General features: G+C 36.1%; 3 protein-coding genes and 2 long non-coding RNA genes across 8 annotated transcripts in view; 3 read left to right on the top strand and 2 right to left on the bottom strand.

Annotated features, from left to right (window-relative positions):
- The window catches only part of LOC111801565, a 1179-nt gene extending 656 nt beyond the window's left edge, over nucleotides 1-523 (top strand). The window contains exon 2 of the long non-coding RNA XR_002816156.1: nucleotides 225-523. This is a non-coding gene — a long non-coding RNA (uncharacterized LOC111801565). The remainder of the gene's footprint in view (nucleotides 1-224) is intronic.
- A 30-nt stretch (nucleotides 524-553) lies between these two features.
- LOC111801564 lies at nucleotides 554-4014 on the top strand. 3 transcript variants are annotated; one of them, XR_002816155.1, is made up of 4 exons: nucleotides 554-700; nucleotides 1021-1382; nucleotides 1504-1619; nucleotides 3764-4014. It is a non-coding gene; the product is annotated as an uncharacterized LOC111801564 (long non-coding RNA). The 3 variants fall into 3 exon arrangements; XR_002816153.1 differs by having other exon boundaries at nucleotides 554-1382; XR_002816154.1 differs by lacking the exon at nucleotides 3764-4014 and adding an exon at nucleotides 2441-2474 and having other exon boundaries at nucleotides 554-1382.
- A 2202-nt stretch (nucleotides 4015-6216) lies between these two features.
- Nucleotides 6217-7614, bottom strand: LOC111801800. The gene has a single exon (XM_023685963.1). The coding sequence runs from the start codon at nucleotides 7428-7430 to the stop codon at nucleotides 6651-6653; it is 780 nt and encodes a 259-aa protein (XP_023541731.1). The 5' UTR covers nucleotides 7431-7614; the 3' UTR covers nucleotides 6217-6650.
- Nucleotides 7615-9997: 2383 nt separating this feature from the next.
- Nucleotides 9998-20513, bottom strand: part of LOC111801798 (probable inactive poly [ADP-ribose] polymerase SRO5) — a 20391-nt gene continuing 9875 nt past the window's right edge. Inside the window, exons 1-6 of one of the 2 annotated variants that reach the window (XM_023685960.1) lie at nucleotides 13061-13201; nucleotides 12093-12628; nucleotides 11668-11909; nucleotides 11451-11587; nucleotides 11271-11366; nucleotides 9998-10280 (exon numbers count right to left, since the gene is read on the bottom strand). In XM_023685960.1, coding sequence (XP_023541728.1) covers nucleotides 10209-10280; nucleotides 11271-11366; nucleotides 11451-11587; nucleotides 11668-11909; nucleotides 12093-12463 — 918 coding nt within the window. In that variant the 5' untranslated portion in view covers nucleotides 12464-12628; nucleotides 13061-13201 and the 3' untranslated portion in view covers nucleotides 9998-10208. Of the gene's footprint in view, nucleotides 10281-11270; nucleotides 11367-11450; nucleotides 11588-11667; nucleotides 11910-12092; nucleotides 12790-13060; nucleotides 13202-20513 lie in introns of those variants that run through there. The other variant, XM_023685959.1, reaches the window with a different exon arrangement.
- The window catches only part of LOC111801799 (dof zinc finger protein DOF5.6-like), a 2075-nt gene continuing 1299 nt past the window's right edge, over nucleotides 19738-20513 (top strand). Inside the window, exon 1 of the mRNA XM_023685962.1 lies at nucleotides 19738-20429. Within this exon, the coding sequence (XP_023541730.1) occupies nucleotides 20376-20429 (54 nt within the window). The 5' untranslated portion in view covers nucleotides 19738-20375. The remainder of the gene's footprint in view (nucleotides 20430-20513) is intronic.

Genomic DNA, 20513 nt, shown 5'->3' with positions numbered 1-20513 from the left:
TGCAATTGATCGATATTCCATCAATGAATTCATTGTACCTTCTTTTAATTTGTAACTGTTATTTCTATGAATTAAGTATGCCAGCCTTTTGCATAAATTATTCATAATCATTCGACCTGTTTTATTTTTTCAATTGGATATTTCTGCATGATGGGGCAATTTGTGCCATTATATTTGTCATGGATTATTAGTTCAACTTTTAACACGGGAAAAGTTTTTTTTAGTGCATCGTATAGGATACCACTCTGGAAGAGCTAGAATTCTAACCTTGTGTCAGGACCTACGGGCCAAGAGACAGTCTCAGGTAGACAGTTTCTATGGGGTGTAGGCCTCCCAAAAGGTAACGGAGGCGTGCAAAGGTTTCCTCGGGCCAGACGGAGATTGGCCCTCGAGTGCAAAGGCAGAAGGGAGCTTGACTGCAAGACCCACCCGTCGAGCAGGGACGAAAGTCGGCCTTAGTGATCCGACGGTGCCGAGTGGAAGGGCCGTCGCTCAACGGATAAAAGTTACTCTAGGGATAACAGGCTGATCTTCCCCAAGAGCTCACATCGACGGNAATCGGCCTTAGTGATCCGACAGTGCCGAGTGGAAGGGCTGTCACTCAATGGATAAAAGTTACTCTAGGGATAACGATAACAGGCTGATCCTTTCAAGAGCTCACATCTAGAAAGCACACGAAAGATATGCAAATGGTTGACAGGTTTTATCCCCTGACAGAAAATTGCTGATTTTTTCTTTTAATGAGATAACCTTAAAGGTATTTTTCCTGGAAGGTCAATTACCTCCATGTACGCATTAGGATGAGACACAGCAGAGGATGCACTAAAAAAATGTATATCTGAAAAGAGTGCGTGTATGTCTTTTGGCATTTTGCATTTGAATGTCCTTCAACTGATCATATGTTAAATATGTTATTTGTTGTTTTTTGCATTTTTATATTAGTACCCAAATATAACGAAGAATAAATATTTTTCCATTTCGATGAAATGAAACTAATCTTTATTGTGTCCACTATTGCAGCCCCCTTGGAAAGTCAGTCATGCTCCGAGTAACTCCAATCCTTTATGCGAAATGCCAAGGCAGATTCAAGGTTATTATTCCATGGTACAGAATTATGGGACGAACTATTTGTGGAACGGTGGCGGTTCAGCATCTTGGAGGAGGCAGCAAGATAATGTCAGAATACATAAGCAGCCAATTAGTCGGCCATGGGTTCTCAATGCCAGAAGCAGCTGAAGATATCCAAAGGTCTAAATCAAACTGTCCAGACTGAAACATTGTCATTTGATCAGACTTCCACTTTTGGCTAGTTAGTTTCAAGGGATTCTTAAAAATGGGACACCAGGTTTAGGACGAATTCAGGATTCTGAATGAAATACGAGGTATGGTAAAAAGGTGCTAATAGTAAAAGCAAGGCAATGTTCAGATTTCAGGATCGTTTAATCTGTTCATTTTTGTTTATCCATTTTGATGCGATTAATTTTTTGTAATGATATTGAATAGTTACATGCAAACGATTTGCATGGGATGAGATAAAGTAATCACGAGGAGAATTCTCATCTGTCAGTGCAATGGATGCTTCAAGTCAAGTCTGCATACTGTGATACTTCTATTGCAATGTGAGTACCAAAATTTCTATTCAACAACACTGTCTATAGATCTCCGAGATACTCATCTGTAGCTGCAAGGTCACTATCATGCATCTGCTTAATCTATTAACCCATTTAGGTGTCACTATCCGTTTAGAGGTCCTAATTATACCATTTTTCCTCAACCACTTTCTTGATTAGAAGTTTAATAGTGGAACAAAATCCTTTTATCATTTTGTGGAAATTTATGAAGTTTACCCGTAAGTCTTTTGGTCAATTATAGATTAGTCCAGCAACATTTACTTTGATCAGTCCAACATTATGATGATTATTATTGCAATATCTTGACTTTTCGGTTATATTTGTTACACTTGTTAGTTCCAATTGGATCCATATTATCCCTCTTATATTATTCATGATCATAAATGGTAGCAACGGGTAGTGATATGAATCAAGAGATATCAATCATACAATATGCTTCAATGAAGATGTGAAGAAAATATTGTTGAAATTATCAAAAAAATATTTCAATTCATGCCACATTGAAGAAGAATGTAGTTTCATGTTATAAATTTTGGGTGGATTACAATTTAGAGTAATTTAGATTTATTGTATTTCATTAATGTATTTTAAGACTTTTAATTTACTTTAGTTACAATTATATAATGGTTAATTATGACCATTAAGTATGAATGTTACAACTATTTGAATGTCTTTAGTAGTTTCATTTTGAGGCTATATAAAGCCATGTATGTTGTATTTGTAGGAAGACTTGGAAAATATAGTAAAAAGGAGCATTTGTGCTTTCTTTAGCCAATGGCTAAGTTTATTTGCAATTCTATATAATTTAGGTTGCTTGTAGAATCATTCAAGCTAGGCATGATCAATCTTGCTTGTGGATTGATTCGAATCTCAAACAAATGTTCTTGCGTTGAGATATTTGATCAACAAAAATCATTCAAGCTAGACATGATCGATCTTGTTTGTGGAGTGATTCGAATGTCAAACAATGTTCTTACTTTGAGATATTCGATCAACAAGGTAATCCAAATTTTACTCCCCTTGTAGTGATTTCCATTCCATATCAGGTAGATTTTCAATTATTTGTTTAATCTATGGGACACAACTACCACATAGATATTTGACATCTTGAATACTATGGGGTCATAGTTTTATTCTGAATGATAACCCGAACAGGGTTTTGTTTTTGCTTTTGTGGGGGTAGTTGAGACTGGGGTGGGAAGCTGGGAATCTAGAAAATAAAGTGAGGATTTTGGGTGAAGAGAAAAATGGGAGAGGTGGGGCTGTTTCTGCAGATGCACATGGGTGCGTTTTGGTTATTGATTTTAGAAAATCTGGAAAACCAAAAAGACACAATCAGACAGAACAAACTTTTCAGTGCAGATATTGGAGCTTACACTTTGGAAAGAAACTTCATTATTCCCTTAACAACTGCTGTCTCTCTCTACATGATTGACGCTACCAAACGACAAAAAACACTTCACTGCTACTAGTCTAATCTTACTTCTACCCTTGGCCATTGTCATGAACAAATATGTCTGTTTTTATTATTACCCTTATTTGACTTTCTACCTTTCTAGAGACAAACATTCATTACAAGGAATTTACCCATACCCAAAAACCCCAACTTTAGTGGTTTAAGACTGCCTGCCCACCCTCACCCTTTACACTTTGATTAGGATGCTTCTTCGATAAATTATGATGTGTAGTCTTTGAATTGTGTTCTTTACACTTTGATCAGGATGCTCGTGTCGTCTTTGAATTGTGTTGTAGGTAGATTTCAATTTTTATGTTCAATAGGTCTTTGAAAAGTGTCAAATAGTTGGCGAATTTGACTTTGTGTCTGACTGATTCTCGACATACTTGTAGTTGTTTAGTTGATAAGGATGGACTCCCTTTTTTAGGACACCCAAACCCAGTCACCATATTACTAGTAAGACTGACAAAATATCAAAAATTAAATTCTAAAAGTAGGAAGACAATTTTTTATTTTTTATTTTTTTTTATTCCTTTGGTCAAACTGTGGGTGGACTAATGTTTTCCAATTCCAATGGGAAAAGCTTTTATTTACTGTGATTGAAATCAGAGTATTGTTCTTTTTTCACCACCAAGCCTGTTTTGATTACCTATTATTTGGAATTGGATTGTGCTAGGAGATGCGGCGGTCGACGGCGGCGCCGCTGCTTTGGCCGGAGGCTGCAGCCTTATGTTTACAACTTCAAAGGTAGGCTGACTCTGCTGGGAACTGTCCCATTTTCCAAAGCAGAGAAAAGCTTTTGCTGTTGGATTATTGTCTGTCTTTCTAATGATTGTGATTTCCCCCTTTAATCTTAGTGTATTATATTACATGTGGTGATGACTAATTTGATTGATAGAAATATATTTCGAAGAAAAATGCAAATTAAAAATCGAGCAAAGGCATGATTATTTGGAACAAGCTCGGCTTGGAAGCAAGCTACTTGTCTCACCCCATTTTATTATTAGTCCGATTGCAATTTTCTCTAATAATTATGTATCTTTATGCCATCCTTCTTTGATGAGCCTTTGCCTTTTGGATCGTCTTCTGTCCAACGTGATACCCTCCCGTTTTTTGGTTCCCATTGAATTACTAGTCGACCTCATGACAACAATTCTAATAAATGTAACCCCATACAAAGATATTTGAATTAATATAATAGTCGGTAGAAATAAGAACTATAACTATACATTTATTTATTCTGATATATTATAACGGCCCAGATCTACTGCTAGCAGATATTGTCTTCTTTGGGCTTTGAGCTTTTCCTTTCGGGCTTCCCCTCAAAGCTTTAAAACGCGTCTGCTAGAGGAAGGTTTCCACACTCTTATAAATGGTGGTTTGTTCTCCTCCCCTTTGGGGCCAGCGTCCTTATTGGCACACAGCCTCGTGTCTACCCCCTTCGGGGAACAGTGAGAAGGCTGACACATCGTCTGGTGTCTGGCTCTGATACCATTTGTAATGACTCAGATCCACCGCTAGTAGAGCTTTCCCTTGAGGGGAAGCGTCTCTGCTAGGGGAAGGTTTTCACACCCTTAAAATGGTGGTTTGTGTTCTCCTCCCTAACCAACGTGGAACATCACATATATCTAATTAGATTTCTTTCTTTTACTTCGGTATGTTTTAGAGAAGGCAATTTTTATATAAATAATAATAATAATAATAATAAAGGGCAGTATTTATGCCAAAAATAGTGTAATTTGAATAATTCAACAAATAATTGAAAGATAATTAATATAAAGATGGAATTGCTTGCAATAATAATAATAATAAATTAAATAATAATAAAAAATAATAATATAGAGATTGAACCCACAGTTCTACCCTTCTTTCATTTTCATTCTGATAAATTCAAACCCACCAACCCAACTCGATCTTAATCAATATATAAAGTCATTAATTTCATTAATTAATAATGAAAACACATTAATTAATGTATAGTCAACTAAGTAACATAAAATATACCCACCAAATAAAATCATAAATTTTGGAATTCTTTTAATATTAAAACCTCATTTTTTTTCCCTTTTAAGTGATTAATCGACTTTATATGAAGGATAAATACAACTATATGCTTTCTATAAATCGAAAGTGTTCTACTTTCAAACTTAACTTTTCGAACCTTATCAAAGAATATTATTAGACACGTTTATTTCTAAATATATATATAAAAAAATTAAATAAAAATATATAAGAAGAATAAAAACAAAGCATATCTAAGGAATAATGACAAAAGACTACATATCTGACACTTCAACTTTAAACCTCGATTTACTCGAGTGGATAAATTGATACCCTCCGAAATTTTGCTTGTAAATTAAAAATAAAATAAAAATAAAACCAACCTACAAAAATTAGTTCGAGTAGGGTTCAAAATCTAAGTTAAAAATTTGGAAACTAAAAAAAACATCCATAATCGCGTATCTAAAAAATAATCACTAAATTATTTATTATCAATTTAAGCATAACTCAATAAGTTATAGGGAAGAGAAAGCTCTAACCTAGAAAAAAAATATAATTTTTTCGTATCCTTTCAAAGCCAAAAGTTCAAATTTCTACTGGTATCTATTGCACGAAAAGGCACAAATCATCCCCCTTCCTCACAAAATTGTCGAAGAACAAACATAAACGCCCAATAGATCAAACACGAATTATATATCCAACATTCATTAACGAGAGTAATTTATTTAATTTGATAACTTGTTTGAGTGGAAAGTTTAATTCAAACAAAACCCGAGATTAGAAAATGAAGGTTGAACATTGGATAAACCATAATTAAAAAAAGAAAAAAGAAAAAAAGAAAGACTATGGTTCTAATAAAGCAATACAAACAATAAGATAAATAATCAAAATTTAAAAATAAAATTAGAAAAAGAAAGAACAAATTGTAAAATGAAGAAAATACTTTTTACAAATAATAATATTATAAATAAATAATTTCCAAATATTTCCAATAATATTTATTTTAAGAAAGAAGAGCCAATATTTCATTGCCTTTTATATTTTATTTTCACAATTTTCAAGGTTTTAACCCAAAAAAAATAGGGTCAAAATTAAATATTTCATATTCAGAAATATATAAATAATTATCAAAATAAAATGGCAATATTACAACTCATTCATACATATTATTGGCTATTTCTGTTCGGTAGGAAATTGTCGTTTAATTAAATTAATTATTCCAAATTAACGATGATTTTTCACAAATTAACAGAGGAAAAAAAATAATAATAATTTTTTTTTTTTTTTTTTTTTCAAATTAGGTTTTCTTTTTCATCAATTTCTTCTTCCCCAAATCAATCTTGTTTGAAACCCTAATAATGTTCAGAATTGATGTGAGTTTTTGTTCGTACCATTGACATTGATGAACAAATCCACCATTTCTTGTCTGTGTGTTGTTATTGATCGACTCTTCTTATCCGCTCCTTTCGACGTATTCTTTACGTGTTGTCCTTCGTCAGCGGCAGTCGGAGTGACAGTAGCAGCCGTCGCGGCGGCGGTGGAGGCGGCGACTCTGCTAGGTTTTACTTTGCCGACGATTTCTTTGTCCAGGCCTTTGAGACCTCAGCGATTTTCTCGACTCTCTTGCTTGCGGATAAAAACAGGAAGTTGTCCTTTCCGTCGCTGTTGTTTCTGTATAGAAGATCTCGGAGTTTCCATCTCTTCGATGATCCCGCTGAATTGCTCTTTTTGCATCTCTCGAGCGATTCCTTTGGCGACCAAACGCAGTACGTTCCAGGAAGAACTCCGTCAAGCTCGTCGGCCTCAGACAACGAGAAAGAATTCGTTTCACGCTCTTTGCTCATCAGTTTTCCAAGCGACGGACGATGAACTCTCTTCGGCTTCGCTGTCTTCAAGTTTCCGTCGTTGTCCTCGCCATCAACGTTGCAGTTCTTATCGGCAATCGATCCGTTCATTAACAGATTCATGTTCGAGATCGGATAAATCGGTCTAATCTGACCATTGTAGAAGATATCCTCGGCTGAGATTGTTACCGCCTGCGGCTCCCTAGGAACGACCGCGAACTCGAACTCGAAATCGTCGTCTCTGTTTCCACCGGCAACAGTCTCTGTTTCTTCGTTATCATCGTGTTGAGATTCTTGGTTGAATTCTTCCGGTTCGGCTCCGTTCTGAAGAGAAGAGACGGCGTCAGGTTTCCAGTCGAAAATATAGGAATCAGAATCGGATTCTTTACGGAGTTCCTCCACGACACGGACGGCAATTTCTGCAAATCTGCCGGAGGAGTAGCAGCTAAAGCTAGGAGAGAGGGCAAGAAACAGCGAACCGTCACCGCCTTGCATCATTACAGTCCCTGAGATTCCTCAAATTAGCCCTAATTGCCTGGAACTGCAACTTCCATTTTCTTTCACACACAGGTGAAGAAGAAGAAGAGGAAGAAGAAGAAGAAGAAGAAGAGACAAAGAAGTGAAATGACCAAAATGTAACGCTTAAACCTTCTCAGAATTACATAATGGGCAGTCCCTTTTGGTAATTATATTTTCCTAATAATTTCTTTTTCCACTTTTTTCTTCTGACAATTACGCGCCACTAAAACGCAGCGTTTCACAATTTCCACTATAAAAAAAATATATTTTTTTAACCAAAAAAATTATTTACCATAAAAAAAAACACAAAGAAAAAGTGAAAATTGAACTTTAGGTAAATAAAATTTATAAAGATATCGAATAAATCTACCGATCATTATACTCAAAATTAAATTTATTTCAGGGAGACCATCTCGACTCCTCCCTTTCTCGAGATTAGTATATATACAACTCTCGAGATTAGTGTATAGACAATTATTTTTCGAGCATAGCTTTAGGTTCAGCTTCCGTATACAGTAACTCACTTTGTAAATTGTTGTTGTATGTTTCAGGTTCGAAAAGTCTTTTCTCGAGACTGAGTCGTATGAGGAAATAGTGAATGATATCACCATCTATTAGGTTCGACTCCTGGTCCTGGTTTTTGTACATATCTATTCTAAATTTTTTTTTTATAGTAAAATTTAAAAAAAAATTGAGAATTTAAATATTAAGAAGGAAAATGGAAATAAATAAATAAAATAAATAAAAAAGTTAACAACTTTATGGATTATTATTCTTGGTATTTAAAATAAATAATGGGACCTTTTTAAAATTCTTTACCTCCGAGACACGTAACGCGAGATATTATGACACGTGGAGGATGGTTATAGGACGTACATGTTGAGTAGATATTTTGTACGGTTTTTATATTTAAACCGTTTAGTAATTGGGGAACTATTGTGTATAGCTTAAAGGTTGGGTTGGTTGACTTTGAAAGACCAACCACGGCGACCGCCGACTAAGGTTGAGACACTTGAGATCGAGGGTCGGGTAGGAAATGTCTGTTTTAATAGGAAATGAAGGAGGAAGTAGTTGTTGGATGAAAGTCTCATGTCGGCTAATTTAGGGAATGATCATGGGTTTTTTAGGAATCCCAAAGTAAAGTCCGAGCTAATTTAGCGTATGTTCAAAGTGGATAATATCATACCATTGTGTAGAGTCGTGGTTCTTAACATGGTATCAGAATCATGCCAATAGATTGACAAATCCTCAAATGTCAAAAAAAGTATTGAGTCGAGCATAGTAAAAAAGTGACTAAAGTACAAGTTTTCTTTTCTAGACAGGGACGGGGATGAAAACTAAAATAAGAGGCAAGGACGAGACAGGAAATGCTTCTCTATCTCTACCCTTCCCGTGAACATCTCCACATCGAAGTATGTTCAAAACTCACTTATTAACTCTACATCTATTATCGACTCGATTACGAATTTGAGGGTTCGAGGGAGGTGGTTTAGCCTTGCATCCTCGTCGGTCTCGACATAACATGATTTATCTTTTTTACAATTCCATATTTGCCCTTTTGGTCTATACTCGATAAAATACTTCTGTATAAGAGGAGCCTTTTGGGTCGGTGAAATTGGCCAACAGGAGAGCTCCGTGTGCCGCCAGAAAGAAAGGCAATTAAGTTAAAGTAAAATGGAAGGTGAGCTAATATATCACCGACCTCCACACACTGAATGACACGTGTAGATCTTTAAGCATCAAAACGCATGTAAATTCTACGCCTACATGTAACCGTATCACGTCCCTTTGCCTTTTGCCTCGTCAGCTCTATTACTGTTACGACGTCGTTTAGCAAAATGACTGACACCTCAATATTCATAATATTATTTGATAAGGAAATTAACATTTCCATTCTATTAAAGTCCAATGATACCTTAGGATGAATTATTAATTATTAAAGTCCAATAAGACTCCGGTGACGGCCAAAGCCCACTACTAGCAAATATTGTCATCTTCGGGCTTTCCCTCACGGCCCAAACCCACTACTCTTTGGGCTTTCCTTTTCCGACTTTTCTTCATTGTTTTAAAACACATCCCCTCACGGCCCAAACCCACTACTCTTTGGACTTTCCCTTTCAGACTTTTCTTCCGTAGCTTAAAACACATCTGCTACAGAAAGGTTTTCACAGCCTTATGCAGTATTTAATTCTCCTCCCAAACCCTTCAGGGCCAAGGGCCCAATTTCCTCGTGGCACTCTTCTTTTTTCCAATCTATGTCCCCCTTCAGGGCCTAGCGTTCTTACTAGCACACCGCCTTGTGTCTACCCCTTTGGGGAACAACCTCCTCGCTAGGACATAGTCCGATGTCTGGATCTGATACCATTTGTAACAACCCAGACCTACCGCTAGCAGATATTATCCTCTTTGGGCTTTCCCTTTCGGGTTTTTCCCCTCGAGGCTTTAAACCAATGTGGGATATCATAACTCCCTTCCGAGGGGCCCGAGCCATCAGTGAGATACCCCTCTAGAACAGTTAGAATTCTAACTTTGTGTTAGGACATACGTTGCACTAAATCATCCTGTCACTAAATTGTTGATCATAAAGTTCAAAGGGTTTATATACACAAACACAGATCGATTGAACTAAAAGAAACCAACTCGTTTACAAAGGTACTTGTTCGGGTTCGATTCAAACTAAAACTTGTTCGTCGATTTTCCTTCTTGGCATTCCCATTTTATGGTAAACAGAACAGAAACTGCAAGCTTCCAATCCAACTACTCCAAGAAAATTGGTGAATCTACACTCCCAGCTGCTGTTCTCTGTCCATTTCTTGCTCCATTGCTTTGCTGCACAAACAAAAATGGCCAAGCCATCAGCTTAAGGCCTTTCCATGATTCATGGAATCTAACAAATAACTTCACTTCTCCATATGGGTTGCATTTATTTGAAAATTCATTCACAAAAGGAAGAAACAGATAAACAAGATAAACAATGTAACAGCTCAAGTCCACCGCTAGTTAGATAGTCCGCTTTAGCCTATTAAATATCGTCGTCAGCGTCAGCCTCATGATTTTAAAACGTATTTGCTAGGGAGAGTGTGGTATAAGGAATGCTTGGGCCGTTACAGAGAGGTTTCCACACCCTTATAAGGAATGCTTCGTTCTCATCTCCAATTGACGTGGGATCTCACAATCCACCTCCCTTGGGGCCCCAACATCCTCGATGGCACACTGACTAGTGTCTGGCTTTGATATCATTTGTAACAGCTCAAGCCCACAAGGGCCCAACATCCTCGTTGGCACACCGCTTGGTGTCTGGCTTTGATACCATTTGTAACAGCCCAAGCCCACAAGGGCCCAGTATCCTCACTGGCACATCGCCTGGTGTCTGACTTTGATACCATTTGTAACAGCCCAAGCCTACCGCTAAGCAAATATTGACCACTTTAGCCCGTTACGTATCCCTCTAAGTCTCACAATTTCAAAACGTTTATGCTAGGGAGAGGTTTCCACACCATTATAAGAAATGCTTCGTTCTCCTCTCCAACCGGGATCTCAAATACAACTTCAAGGACCAAAAAGCAAGGAATTTTTAATACAGATGCCAGAAGTGATTGATGAAGACTTTCCACAAGCAAAAGCAAAGATTCTACATAGCTTACCAAGTAAGCATAGAAAGTTCATAGGCCAGCCTTCTGCTGTTATGATATGAAAGGGAACAAAGTGTTTGGATTATAATACAAACAAGTTCTCTCCAACTCTAAGCTAACAATCATATTCCATGGGCATATAAACAGATTCCAAAGCAAAAGAACAAGGAAAGTAAGAATCAAATACCTGTGTTCTTGATGATTTGATTACATGTATCAACAGATCATCGCCCGCAATCCGCCTCACTCGCCTTATCAGCTCGTGCCTCGAAATCTTATGATCCTAGAATTCAGAAGCTGAACATAATAAGATCAACCATACCCATAAAAAGTTACATTCAAATGGATCAAATCAAAGTTTACATACCCTGTGATCTTTGTGATACTTGGTAATCATGTCAATTTGAGGGGCAGGTAGACATTTAGATAGAACAGATATCAGAGCTGGAAATGGCATCCAAGGGGAGGTTGGCATTCTCAAAGGCTGTTTGGCTTTCAAAGCACCTAAGAGTAATTGAAAGACGCCATTAAAATTGGAATCAAACCATGAATTCTAGAAAGCAAGTTCCAAGGAATTTACTAACCTTTCCAACGAGGAGGAATTCTGAAACTAATTAGATACTCAGGCAAGATGTGAGTGTTCATGTTTGTGCTCCAAATTATGTATGTTTTTGGTGCAAAGAGATTATCAACACCAGAATCAAACGCTTCAGAACATGGATGATTCTGTCTAGAACCAGGATGAACAAGCTCAGATTTCCCCAATATCACACGGCAAAGCAATAGATGTCTTAATCCATCTTCATCAACAGCAGTATCTTCCAGACTAAAAAATTGAAACAAACAATCAAATGGGGTTCTAAATTAACAAGAAGAACATGAACTCAAATGGGTTAAGCATCAAATTTGAAACAAACAATCAAATGGGTTCTAAATTCACAAGAAGAACATGAACTCAAAAGGGTTAATCACGAAGAACATGATCGTGGATATTACGTTTAAGACTAACCTTTCAAGTGGATGATCATCAGGGGAGAGATAAATGCCATTACCAAGAGATTGAGAACTCTCAAGCTTGTTGCAATTGGAAAATCCATAGCCCAGAATGCTGTTGATTTGATCCTTTGAAGCCCCCAACCAAGCGTACTTGACATTAGCATTCCCCCCATTTTTCTTCGCTATTGCTTGCAAGTAAATCTGAAACGTGTGCAGCCGGGCTTGCCCAATATGGGTCGAATGGCTGTTCTTGTAAACGGCAGAGACCGTAGTTTCCTGGCCGAGCAATCCGAAACTGGTTATGAATTTTCTCTTGATTAGGTCGTAAATCTTTTCTTCAGCAAGTTTCACTAAACCCTCGTTGATCCATTCCACATGCTCCATACTCGGCCCTGATATTCCGCTTTCAGAGTCCGAAACCACCGAGTCCTGATCGGGATCAGTCGAATCTCCGGCGTCGGAGAATCGGTCGGAAACATCATGGTCGGAAACTCCATTCGCAAGACAGTGATCACTTCCGAATTGCTGAAACCGTTCCCGACATTTATCCTGATTGTTCTCCATCGATTGAAATACACGATTAACAACGAAAACAGAGTACAAAAACAGAGATATCCCAAACTGGGCTATCTAAAACAGAGTACAAGAAGAAGAAAAACCCAGATATCTAAAACAGAGATATCCCAAACTAGGCTATACAGAACCGAAAACTCATCAATGGCGATTCTAATCGCAAAATTAGTGAAAAAGAATCAAATCTACACAGAACCCAACTCAAGAACACGAGAAACAGAGGAAAGAAAATCACAGAAGAAGAAGACACAAACAAATAAATGGAACCCAGTAATCATATGCCGCCAAACGCAAGTCGGTTAACTCCAAAAACTTAAGACCCAAGAAACAAAACAGGTATGAACGTAAACGGAAAGTTGAATTTGAATACAAACAGAGAGAGAGAGAGTAGGAATTGGAAAGAGTTACTTGGAGAAGACGAAGAACAAGATCAAAATTGGCAGTTATAAGGTCGAAAAAGAATTGGGCGGTTTGTGGGATTATGATGGGCGGTGCCGCGCTATTAGTTTTTGCGGAAATCCATTTGATTTTTTTCGTTCAAAGCCTGCGTCCGTGGAGCAGTAACTCCGTAATCGAGGAGGCCCCTGTTTTATTTATAATTCTTGTATTGTGAAATTACCTTTATACCCTCGTAGGGGCAAGACTTTATGTTCAAGTTGGGTACAACATCAAATTTAATTTAATAAAATTTCATCTATATCTATAAATACGTTCATACCTCAATTGGTTGAGATAGATACTCACTATCAAGACCGAGTCGAAAATATTAGGAGTGTTCGTATGATTCGAGAACCCGACCAACTTAGACTATCCATCCTAAATCTTAAAAAAAAAAAATTAGTCAGATCAACCCGACCAACTCGACCAACCCGAAAATAAGGCTACAACCAAACTCAACCATATCGTACTTTAATAAAAATTGAAAATATTTGTTGTTTATAACCGATGTTAGTGATGGGTTGTGACTTGTGAATATCTGATATTTGAGCGCTATGGGATTTTAGTTATTGATGTAACATGTATGGTCGATAAATATTCCGACCCAACTCGAGAATAGAGGGTTCGGTTGTAAACTCTACTGAGAGTTTAGTCACCGACTCAACCAACCTAAAATTTTCAGTTGGTTCAAAAGATTTCTCCGATCCAACCTAACCCGTGTACCCCTTAGAAAATACTAAAATACTGTGCATATAACTTACTGTCTTTTTTATTTATTTTTTCAAATAATTGAACGACGTTTAAACCCTTCCACCTTGGACGTTGTTGAACTCTAAAATGGAGCGTGTTTAGTTTTATAAAATTTTTATTTAATTTTTTTTATAGATCAAATTTATTAAATAAATAAAAAAAAAGGGAAAGTTCTCCCCCACTGATTTAAAAAGAAGACAATGGGTAAATAATTAAATACCAAAAGATTTTTTTTATTAATAATAAATTAATAATAAATCGTATGACCCACCACCTTCTTCCCTTACATATATAGCTCGGCTCTCAAAATAAAAATTATAAAATTATTGTAAAATCTCTCTGTAATAGACGTATTTTAAAATTATGAAACTGAGGACGATACATAATGGACCACAGTGGATAATATCTGACAGCTCAATAGTATCAGAGCTAGATACCGGGTGGTGTTCTAGTAAGGCGGTTAGTAGGCAATTAATAGAAATACATCATTTTCTGATTTAATTTTATAATAATAAAATCATTTTGAATTAAATATCATCCTATTAATTTTACTTCTAACTTTCCATTTACAATATCATTTTTTAAATATTAGACAAAAATAATTTAATTTATATACATAATTTTTGGTTTAATATTGTAATTATAATAATAATAATTTATTATATATTTTAAGCTTGAATTATTTGCAATTATTATTTTATGGATAAGATGCCATAAGTAGAAGGTTCAAGTGGGGCCCACTTGGGTCAACTGGTTCGCTGTGCCTTGGAAAAGAAGAAAATATCATATAATATATATATATATATATATGTAATCTAATAATATTAATATGTAACACCTCCAACTTATTATAAAGTTTTTCATTTGTATTAAATTAATAAATACCCTATGGGTAAGTTTAATTACATTTAAACATAAATTTCGATTATTGCGTAATTAAAATTATAATTTAGAATATAATTTTGATTTATTCTTCCGTCCCTCTCCTAAACTTTTCTATCAAATACTTTGAATCTCGAAATATTTACAGATAGAATCGATTTTGTCCCGCTAGATATCGTTTCACACTAGTAAACTTAGCTGACAAGAAAAATAATGTATTAAAAATATACAGTTATTAATTTTTTTTTCAGTAAATATTCTACTTATTATTCCACGACCCAATTTAATTAGAAATTTATCATCAAATACTTTGAATCTCGGAATATTTACAAATAGAATTGATTTTTTCTCGCTAGATATAGTTTCACATGGGTAAACTTAACTGACAAGAAAAATAATGTATTAAAAATATACTGTTTTAAATTTTTTTCAGTAAATATTCTACTGATTATTCCACAACCCGATTTAATTATAAATTTATCGGTAGGGGTAGTTCGTATTTTTAAAAATTAATTTAAATCTAAAAGGCAAGGTTTTTAATTTTAATATATATATATATATATATATATATATATATTATAATTAATGTTATTTATTTTATGGAAAAAAATTGGTGAATTACTGTTTTTAATTTTTTTTATATGGGCTTCAATTTCAAGCTTGAAAAGCCTTTTTACATTAACCAACCAAAAAAACCCATAGCCCACTTCATCTCAATTGGGCCACTAGTAGAGCTCAACTTCCCCCAAGGCCCAACCCTAACGTTTGTTAGGGAGAGGTTTCCACACCCTTATCAGAAATGCTTTGTTCGCTTCTCGAGCCGACGTGGGACCTTGAGCTTCCTTGTTGGCACACTGCCCGGTGTCTGACTCTGATTTCATTTGTAACAACCCAAGTCTACTTCTAGTAAATATTATTCGTTTTGGCTCGTTACATATCGTTACCAATCTCAATGTTTTAAAGCACGTCTATAAGAGAGAGGTTTTCACACCCTTGTAAGAAATGGTTTGTTCCCCTCTCGAACCGATGTGGGATCTTGAGCGTCCTTGCTGGCACACCGCTCGATGTTTGACTCTGATATCATTTGTAACAACCCAAGTCCACTGCTAGTAGATATTATTCGTTTTGGCTCGTTACATATCGCTGTTAATCTCAATGTTTTAAAGCACGTCTGTAAGAGAGAGGTTTCTAACCTTATAAATATACTCGAGAGTAACATATGGTCAATTAAAAAGTTGTAACAATCATACCCATAAATTTATAACCTATTCAAGAGCAATTGAATCTCCACTTGGAGTAGTTTTAAGCAGCTCAAACTACTAGTTGTATAAACAAAGTTTGACTTATCTTTAATCAAACACGCTTCAATTGAGTTCATTTAATGCAACTCTATTTTGTTAACTCGGGCCTCGATATACATAAGACCACGTTCTATTGGCTCTTATGTCTCTTCTACTCTCTTTTGGAGAGCAGATAACGGTATTTCTGTTTCTACCGTCTCATACTCAGCTTCTGAATTCACCTTGAAACAACATGTAAGGTACAATCCCGTCATTCATCTCTAAGTTCTTGTGGCATGAACAAGATATTTTATTAATAACTTGTGACATATTTAACGATTCGACGAACGAATGAACGAACGGTAATGTAATAAAGCGATGTGGAAGGGAAGAAGAAGAAAGAAGCTGTCTTAGCTCGCTTGTGTCGCGCATGCCTTCTACATGGCCCCATTTTGCCTCTCATTATTCTATGTTCTATACCATTTTTTGACTTCATGCACTACGTTCTTTATCCCCTAACAATTTCGTGTTTGATTTTCAAAACCATCTCCGACATGTTTTCGTCTTGGTCGATATATCATTCGATTTACAATCACGAGGGTTCTTGTTGTTTTTCTTGTCTGGTGGTTGGTTCAATACAGTAATGGATATTGTTGTGATATCCTACATTGGTTGGGGAGGAGAACGAAACACCCTTACAAGGGTGTGGAAATCTTTTCCTAGCATACCCGTTTTAAAGCCTTGAGAGAAGCCCGTAAAGGAAAGCCAAAAGAGGACAATATCGGCTAACAGTAGGCTTGGAGTGTTACAAATGTTATCAGAGCCAGACATCGAGCGATGTGCCAGTGAGGAAGCTGTTCCCTGAAGGGGGTAGACACGACGTGATTTGCCATTAAGGATGTTGGCCCCGAAGGGGGGAGGTGGATTTGGTGGGGGTCCCACATCGATTGGAGAAAGGAACGAGTGCCAATGAGGACGCTGGACCCTGAAGGGGGTGGATTGTGATATCCCACATTGGATGGGGAGGAGAACGAAACATCGCAGCCTTGATGGAAAGTTGATCTTTTGTACAACGACGTATTTTGAATTTTCGTTATTGTGTTGTTTGGAGACCTTTAATGGATTTCGTCAAATCTATTACCTCATAAATGAGTCGTTGATTTGTAACGAATATGATTCGTCTAGTATGTAAAGTTGATTATGTATGGGTCAAAAGTGGGGGGAAAAAAAATCAACAACCGTTTCTAATTGAAAGTGAAAGAAATGAATTTTAGGCTTAACTAGAAATATAAGGAAAAGGGCGGACGTTTTCATGCTCGAGAATAAAAATGTAACAGTCTAACCTCATCGCTAACAAATATCATCTATTTTGATCACGCGTTTGCTCGGGAAAATTTTTCATATCCTTTCAAGATCTAACAAAAAAAAATCATTAAAACGAGAATAAAAATTTAATGTATACTAATAATATTTGAGGGAGAAAAATAAAGTGACGTTGACTGCAGCCATAACGAGGCTGCAAAGTTTGACCACCATAAAAAATCAGGACCACACTTTTAAAATCTCATTTTGATGATCAAATCTACACCGTTCATTTACATCCTTTAATCCCTTTATTCTTCAAATTATATAAATTCTCATTTACACAATTTTAATATAATGTTTTTTAGATTATAAAATTTAATCATTTAATTAAGAACATCATTGTCGACCAAAAGTGAAGCCTTTAAGGGTAGCGCCGCCGCAAGCACCGCCGCTGCCGGCGAGGGAGGTGGATTTTATTTTATTTTTTTTTAAAAAAGGACCAGAAAATACAACATTTTGCAAATCCATTTTTTTTAATAGAAAAATTAAACTTTTGAATTCGTGGATTATTTATTGGCCTTTACGAATCTTTTTTTTTTTTTTTTAATAATAAAAAACGAGGGGTGTTTTTAGAATTTAGGAGAAAAAGGGGGACTAAATTGAAAAGAAAGAAAAGGGGAGGGTTAAAAATGCAAAGTAAAGGGAGATATGAAAGATGCCAGCATCTTGGACGTTGCTTGAAACTCAAGATTTTGAATAATTTTAATATTTTTTTATTTAATNAAAAAAAAAAAAAAAAAAAAAAAAAAAAAAAAAAAGGACCAAGTGATTTTGAAATCATGATGTGCCACTACCAACAACCCATTCATGTATGAGATATAATTATCCAAACATTTTATACAAATATAAATTTTTTTTAAAAAAAATAAATTGATTTTGAACGATCGAATTAAATTTTGTAATGGTAAGAACCGACATATCTTTAACCACTGAACTATGTATGCATTAGCAATTATCTGTAGCTTTTGAATAGAACAAGACAAAAAGTTGAATTTTATACCTGCATATTGAGTCTAGCCGCGCACCCGTTCTCTAATATCCCATTTCTTCCACCGGGTAAAACCCGACCGACTCATAGGCAGTGGCTTAGTGAATGGAACCCATCAGAGAAAACCGCGTCTTTTATCTTGAGTGACACATAACAAATAGAGGAAGGTTTCAAATGTTTAGGAATTGGATATAATCATCGTCTTGGTTGATTTTTCTATACCAAATAATTTTAGACATGGAAGTAATTACCTAGGTTATACACTATCAAACGTGTAGTCGTCGCTTGTTTACTAGTTAGCCTATAACATTGATTTCTTAAAACTGTTTTCTAAAATTTTCTCTGTCTCCGTTTTCTATAATAATTTTTTAGGAACGGGGTTAGAGGCTTGAGCATATGTCCCACGTGCCAACAACGACCTAAATTCTAGTTTGTTGACTTACTCGAAGGTGAGAACAAGTGTTGTACAACCATGTTACGAGTCGAGTAATTATGACAGTGACTCATACAGAGAGGAATTTAATTTTAGGGATTAAAGTAAAATAATAATAAGAAATAAATAAATAAATTTGTAAAGAGAACAAAATTAATGAGTATGAGATAGGGAATCAACGTGGGGTTGGAGACTCCACTTTTGTTTTTTAGGTTTGACATTAACTTCTCTTTGGTCCCTTTTAAGTGTGTTCCTCAAGCTTTGTTTCTCACATGCTCTCCTCATTCTCCGTCTCCGATATTTATCTTATATTTTATTTCAATCCCGAAAAAAATATTTGGTAAGATGGTCACAATGCAGCTATCGCCCGTTCTTTAGATTCGAAAATTTGCATGCTTTTAAATAATCACTAGATATGACGACAATATCCAACAATACAAACCTACTGGCCACTTTGAGTAATTTTCAGATCTAATAGTGCAAAACAACCCGACAAACACCTTGGGACTACAAACTCCTAAAAAATTATTCAACGAGGCAGTCACACATATTTAGAGAAAAATTATCCAACGAGGTTGCTACAATCTACGTGTCACCAACCTCGAAACAACAGTTGAATGCAGATTCAAAATTTTGCATAACCCTAATATAACTATTGGATATGAATTCGAGAATCCAATAGTGCAAAACCATCGGACACCTCGTGAATACAAGCGCCTCGAAAACATTGCCTTTAGGTTCATCAAAAGACTCCCTAAATCACACTTTACATGTCTATAATTCCCGCTAAGTCAAACTTAATCAAACTTTAAAACAATGGCGGGTTTTCAATGCAACGAGGAGTACTCATTCAATTCATTACAATATGATATCATATGTCAATCTCTTTTATTGGTTCTAAAGTTGATTTAGAAGGGTTTTTTTTGAAAACTTGTGCCATAAAAAGGAAGAAAAAAACAGAGTCACATGAAACAAAACTGGCAGTGCCCCCCCCAAACAACAAAAAGAAGAAGATTTGGATGAAGGAATTAGTGTCATAAGATTAGGAGAGGAAGAATCTATGCCTTGCTTGTAGGAGGGGGAGGAGAGAAGGGTCCCACGCTCCATTTTTTGGGCCCCCAAGTGGAGTGCTCTTTGGGGATGCTTTCTTTAACGAGGACCCAAAAATTCTCACCATTCTACTACTTCCACATCAGCTTCTTCTTCCATTAAGCTCAGCCAATCACAGCCCTCCATTTTGCCACGTTGGAGTTGTCTTTTGGTTGCTTTAGTGTTCCTTGTGGGGTACCCTACAGACAGTGTAGGGACCCACTGAAATGTTCTTACCACCGACGATGTTTTTGTCATCCTTAACATCTCTCTGCTAAGCTAACTAACACAGTGGCTGCTACCCTTTTCCCCTTCCATCTCTTCAAATATACCTCTTTTTCTTCCTTCTTCTTCACATCCCATTCTCTTCTTCTTCTGAAACTGATCTCTTTGGGATTAATGGAGCTGTTTTTGGTGCCCATTTTGTCAGTGGATAATGAAATGGAGTGAGTTTTAAGTGAAGTTTTTGTGGGTTCCTCTGTTTTTCTCAGTTCATTCATGGGTCTTACTTCTCTTCAAGTCTGCATGGACTCCTCTGATTGGCTACAACAGGTATATATCATCAAAACTCACCCTTTCTTCTCTTTTGAGTAAGCCTAGTTAGTACCCGACTCGAACCGAATCGAGCCAAGCCGA

The sequence above is a fragment of the Cucurbita pepo genome, chromosome LG09 (genome assembly GCF_002806865.2).
Source record: "Cucurbita pepo subsp. pepo cultivar mu-cu-16 chromosome LG09, ASM280686v2, whole genome shotgun sequence".
In the NCBI taxonomy this organism is placed as follows: Eukaryota; Viridiplantae; Streptophyta; class Magnoliopsida; order Cucurbitales; family Cucurbitaceae; genus Cucurbita; species Cucurbita pepo.
Note: the sequence above shows the minus strand (reverse complement) of the source record. Positions and strands in the feature narration are given on the sequence as shown.

Bases quoted from the DNA above. Each gene is read 5' to 3' on its own strand.
- LOC111801800 (XM_023685963.1), bottom strand. From the start codon at position 7,430: ATGATGCAAGGCGGTGACGGTTCGCTGTTTCTTGCCCTCTCTCCTAGC.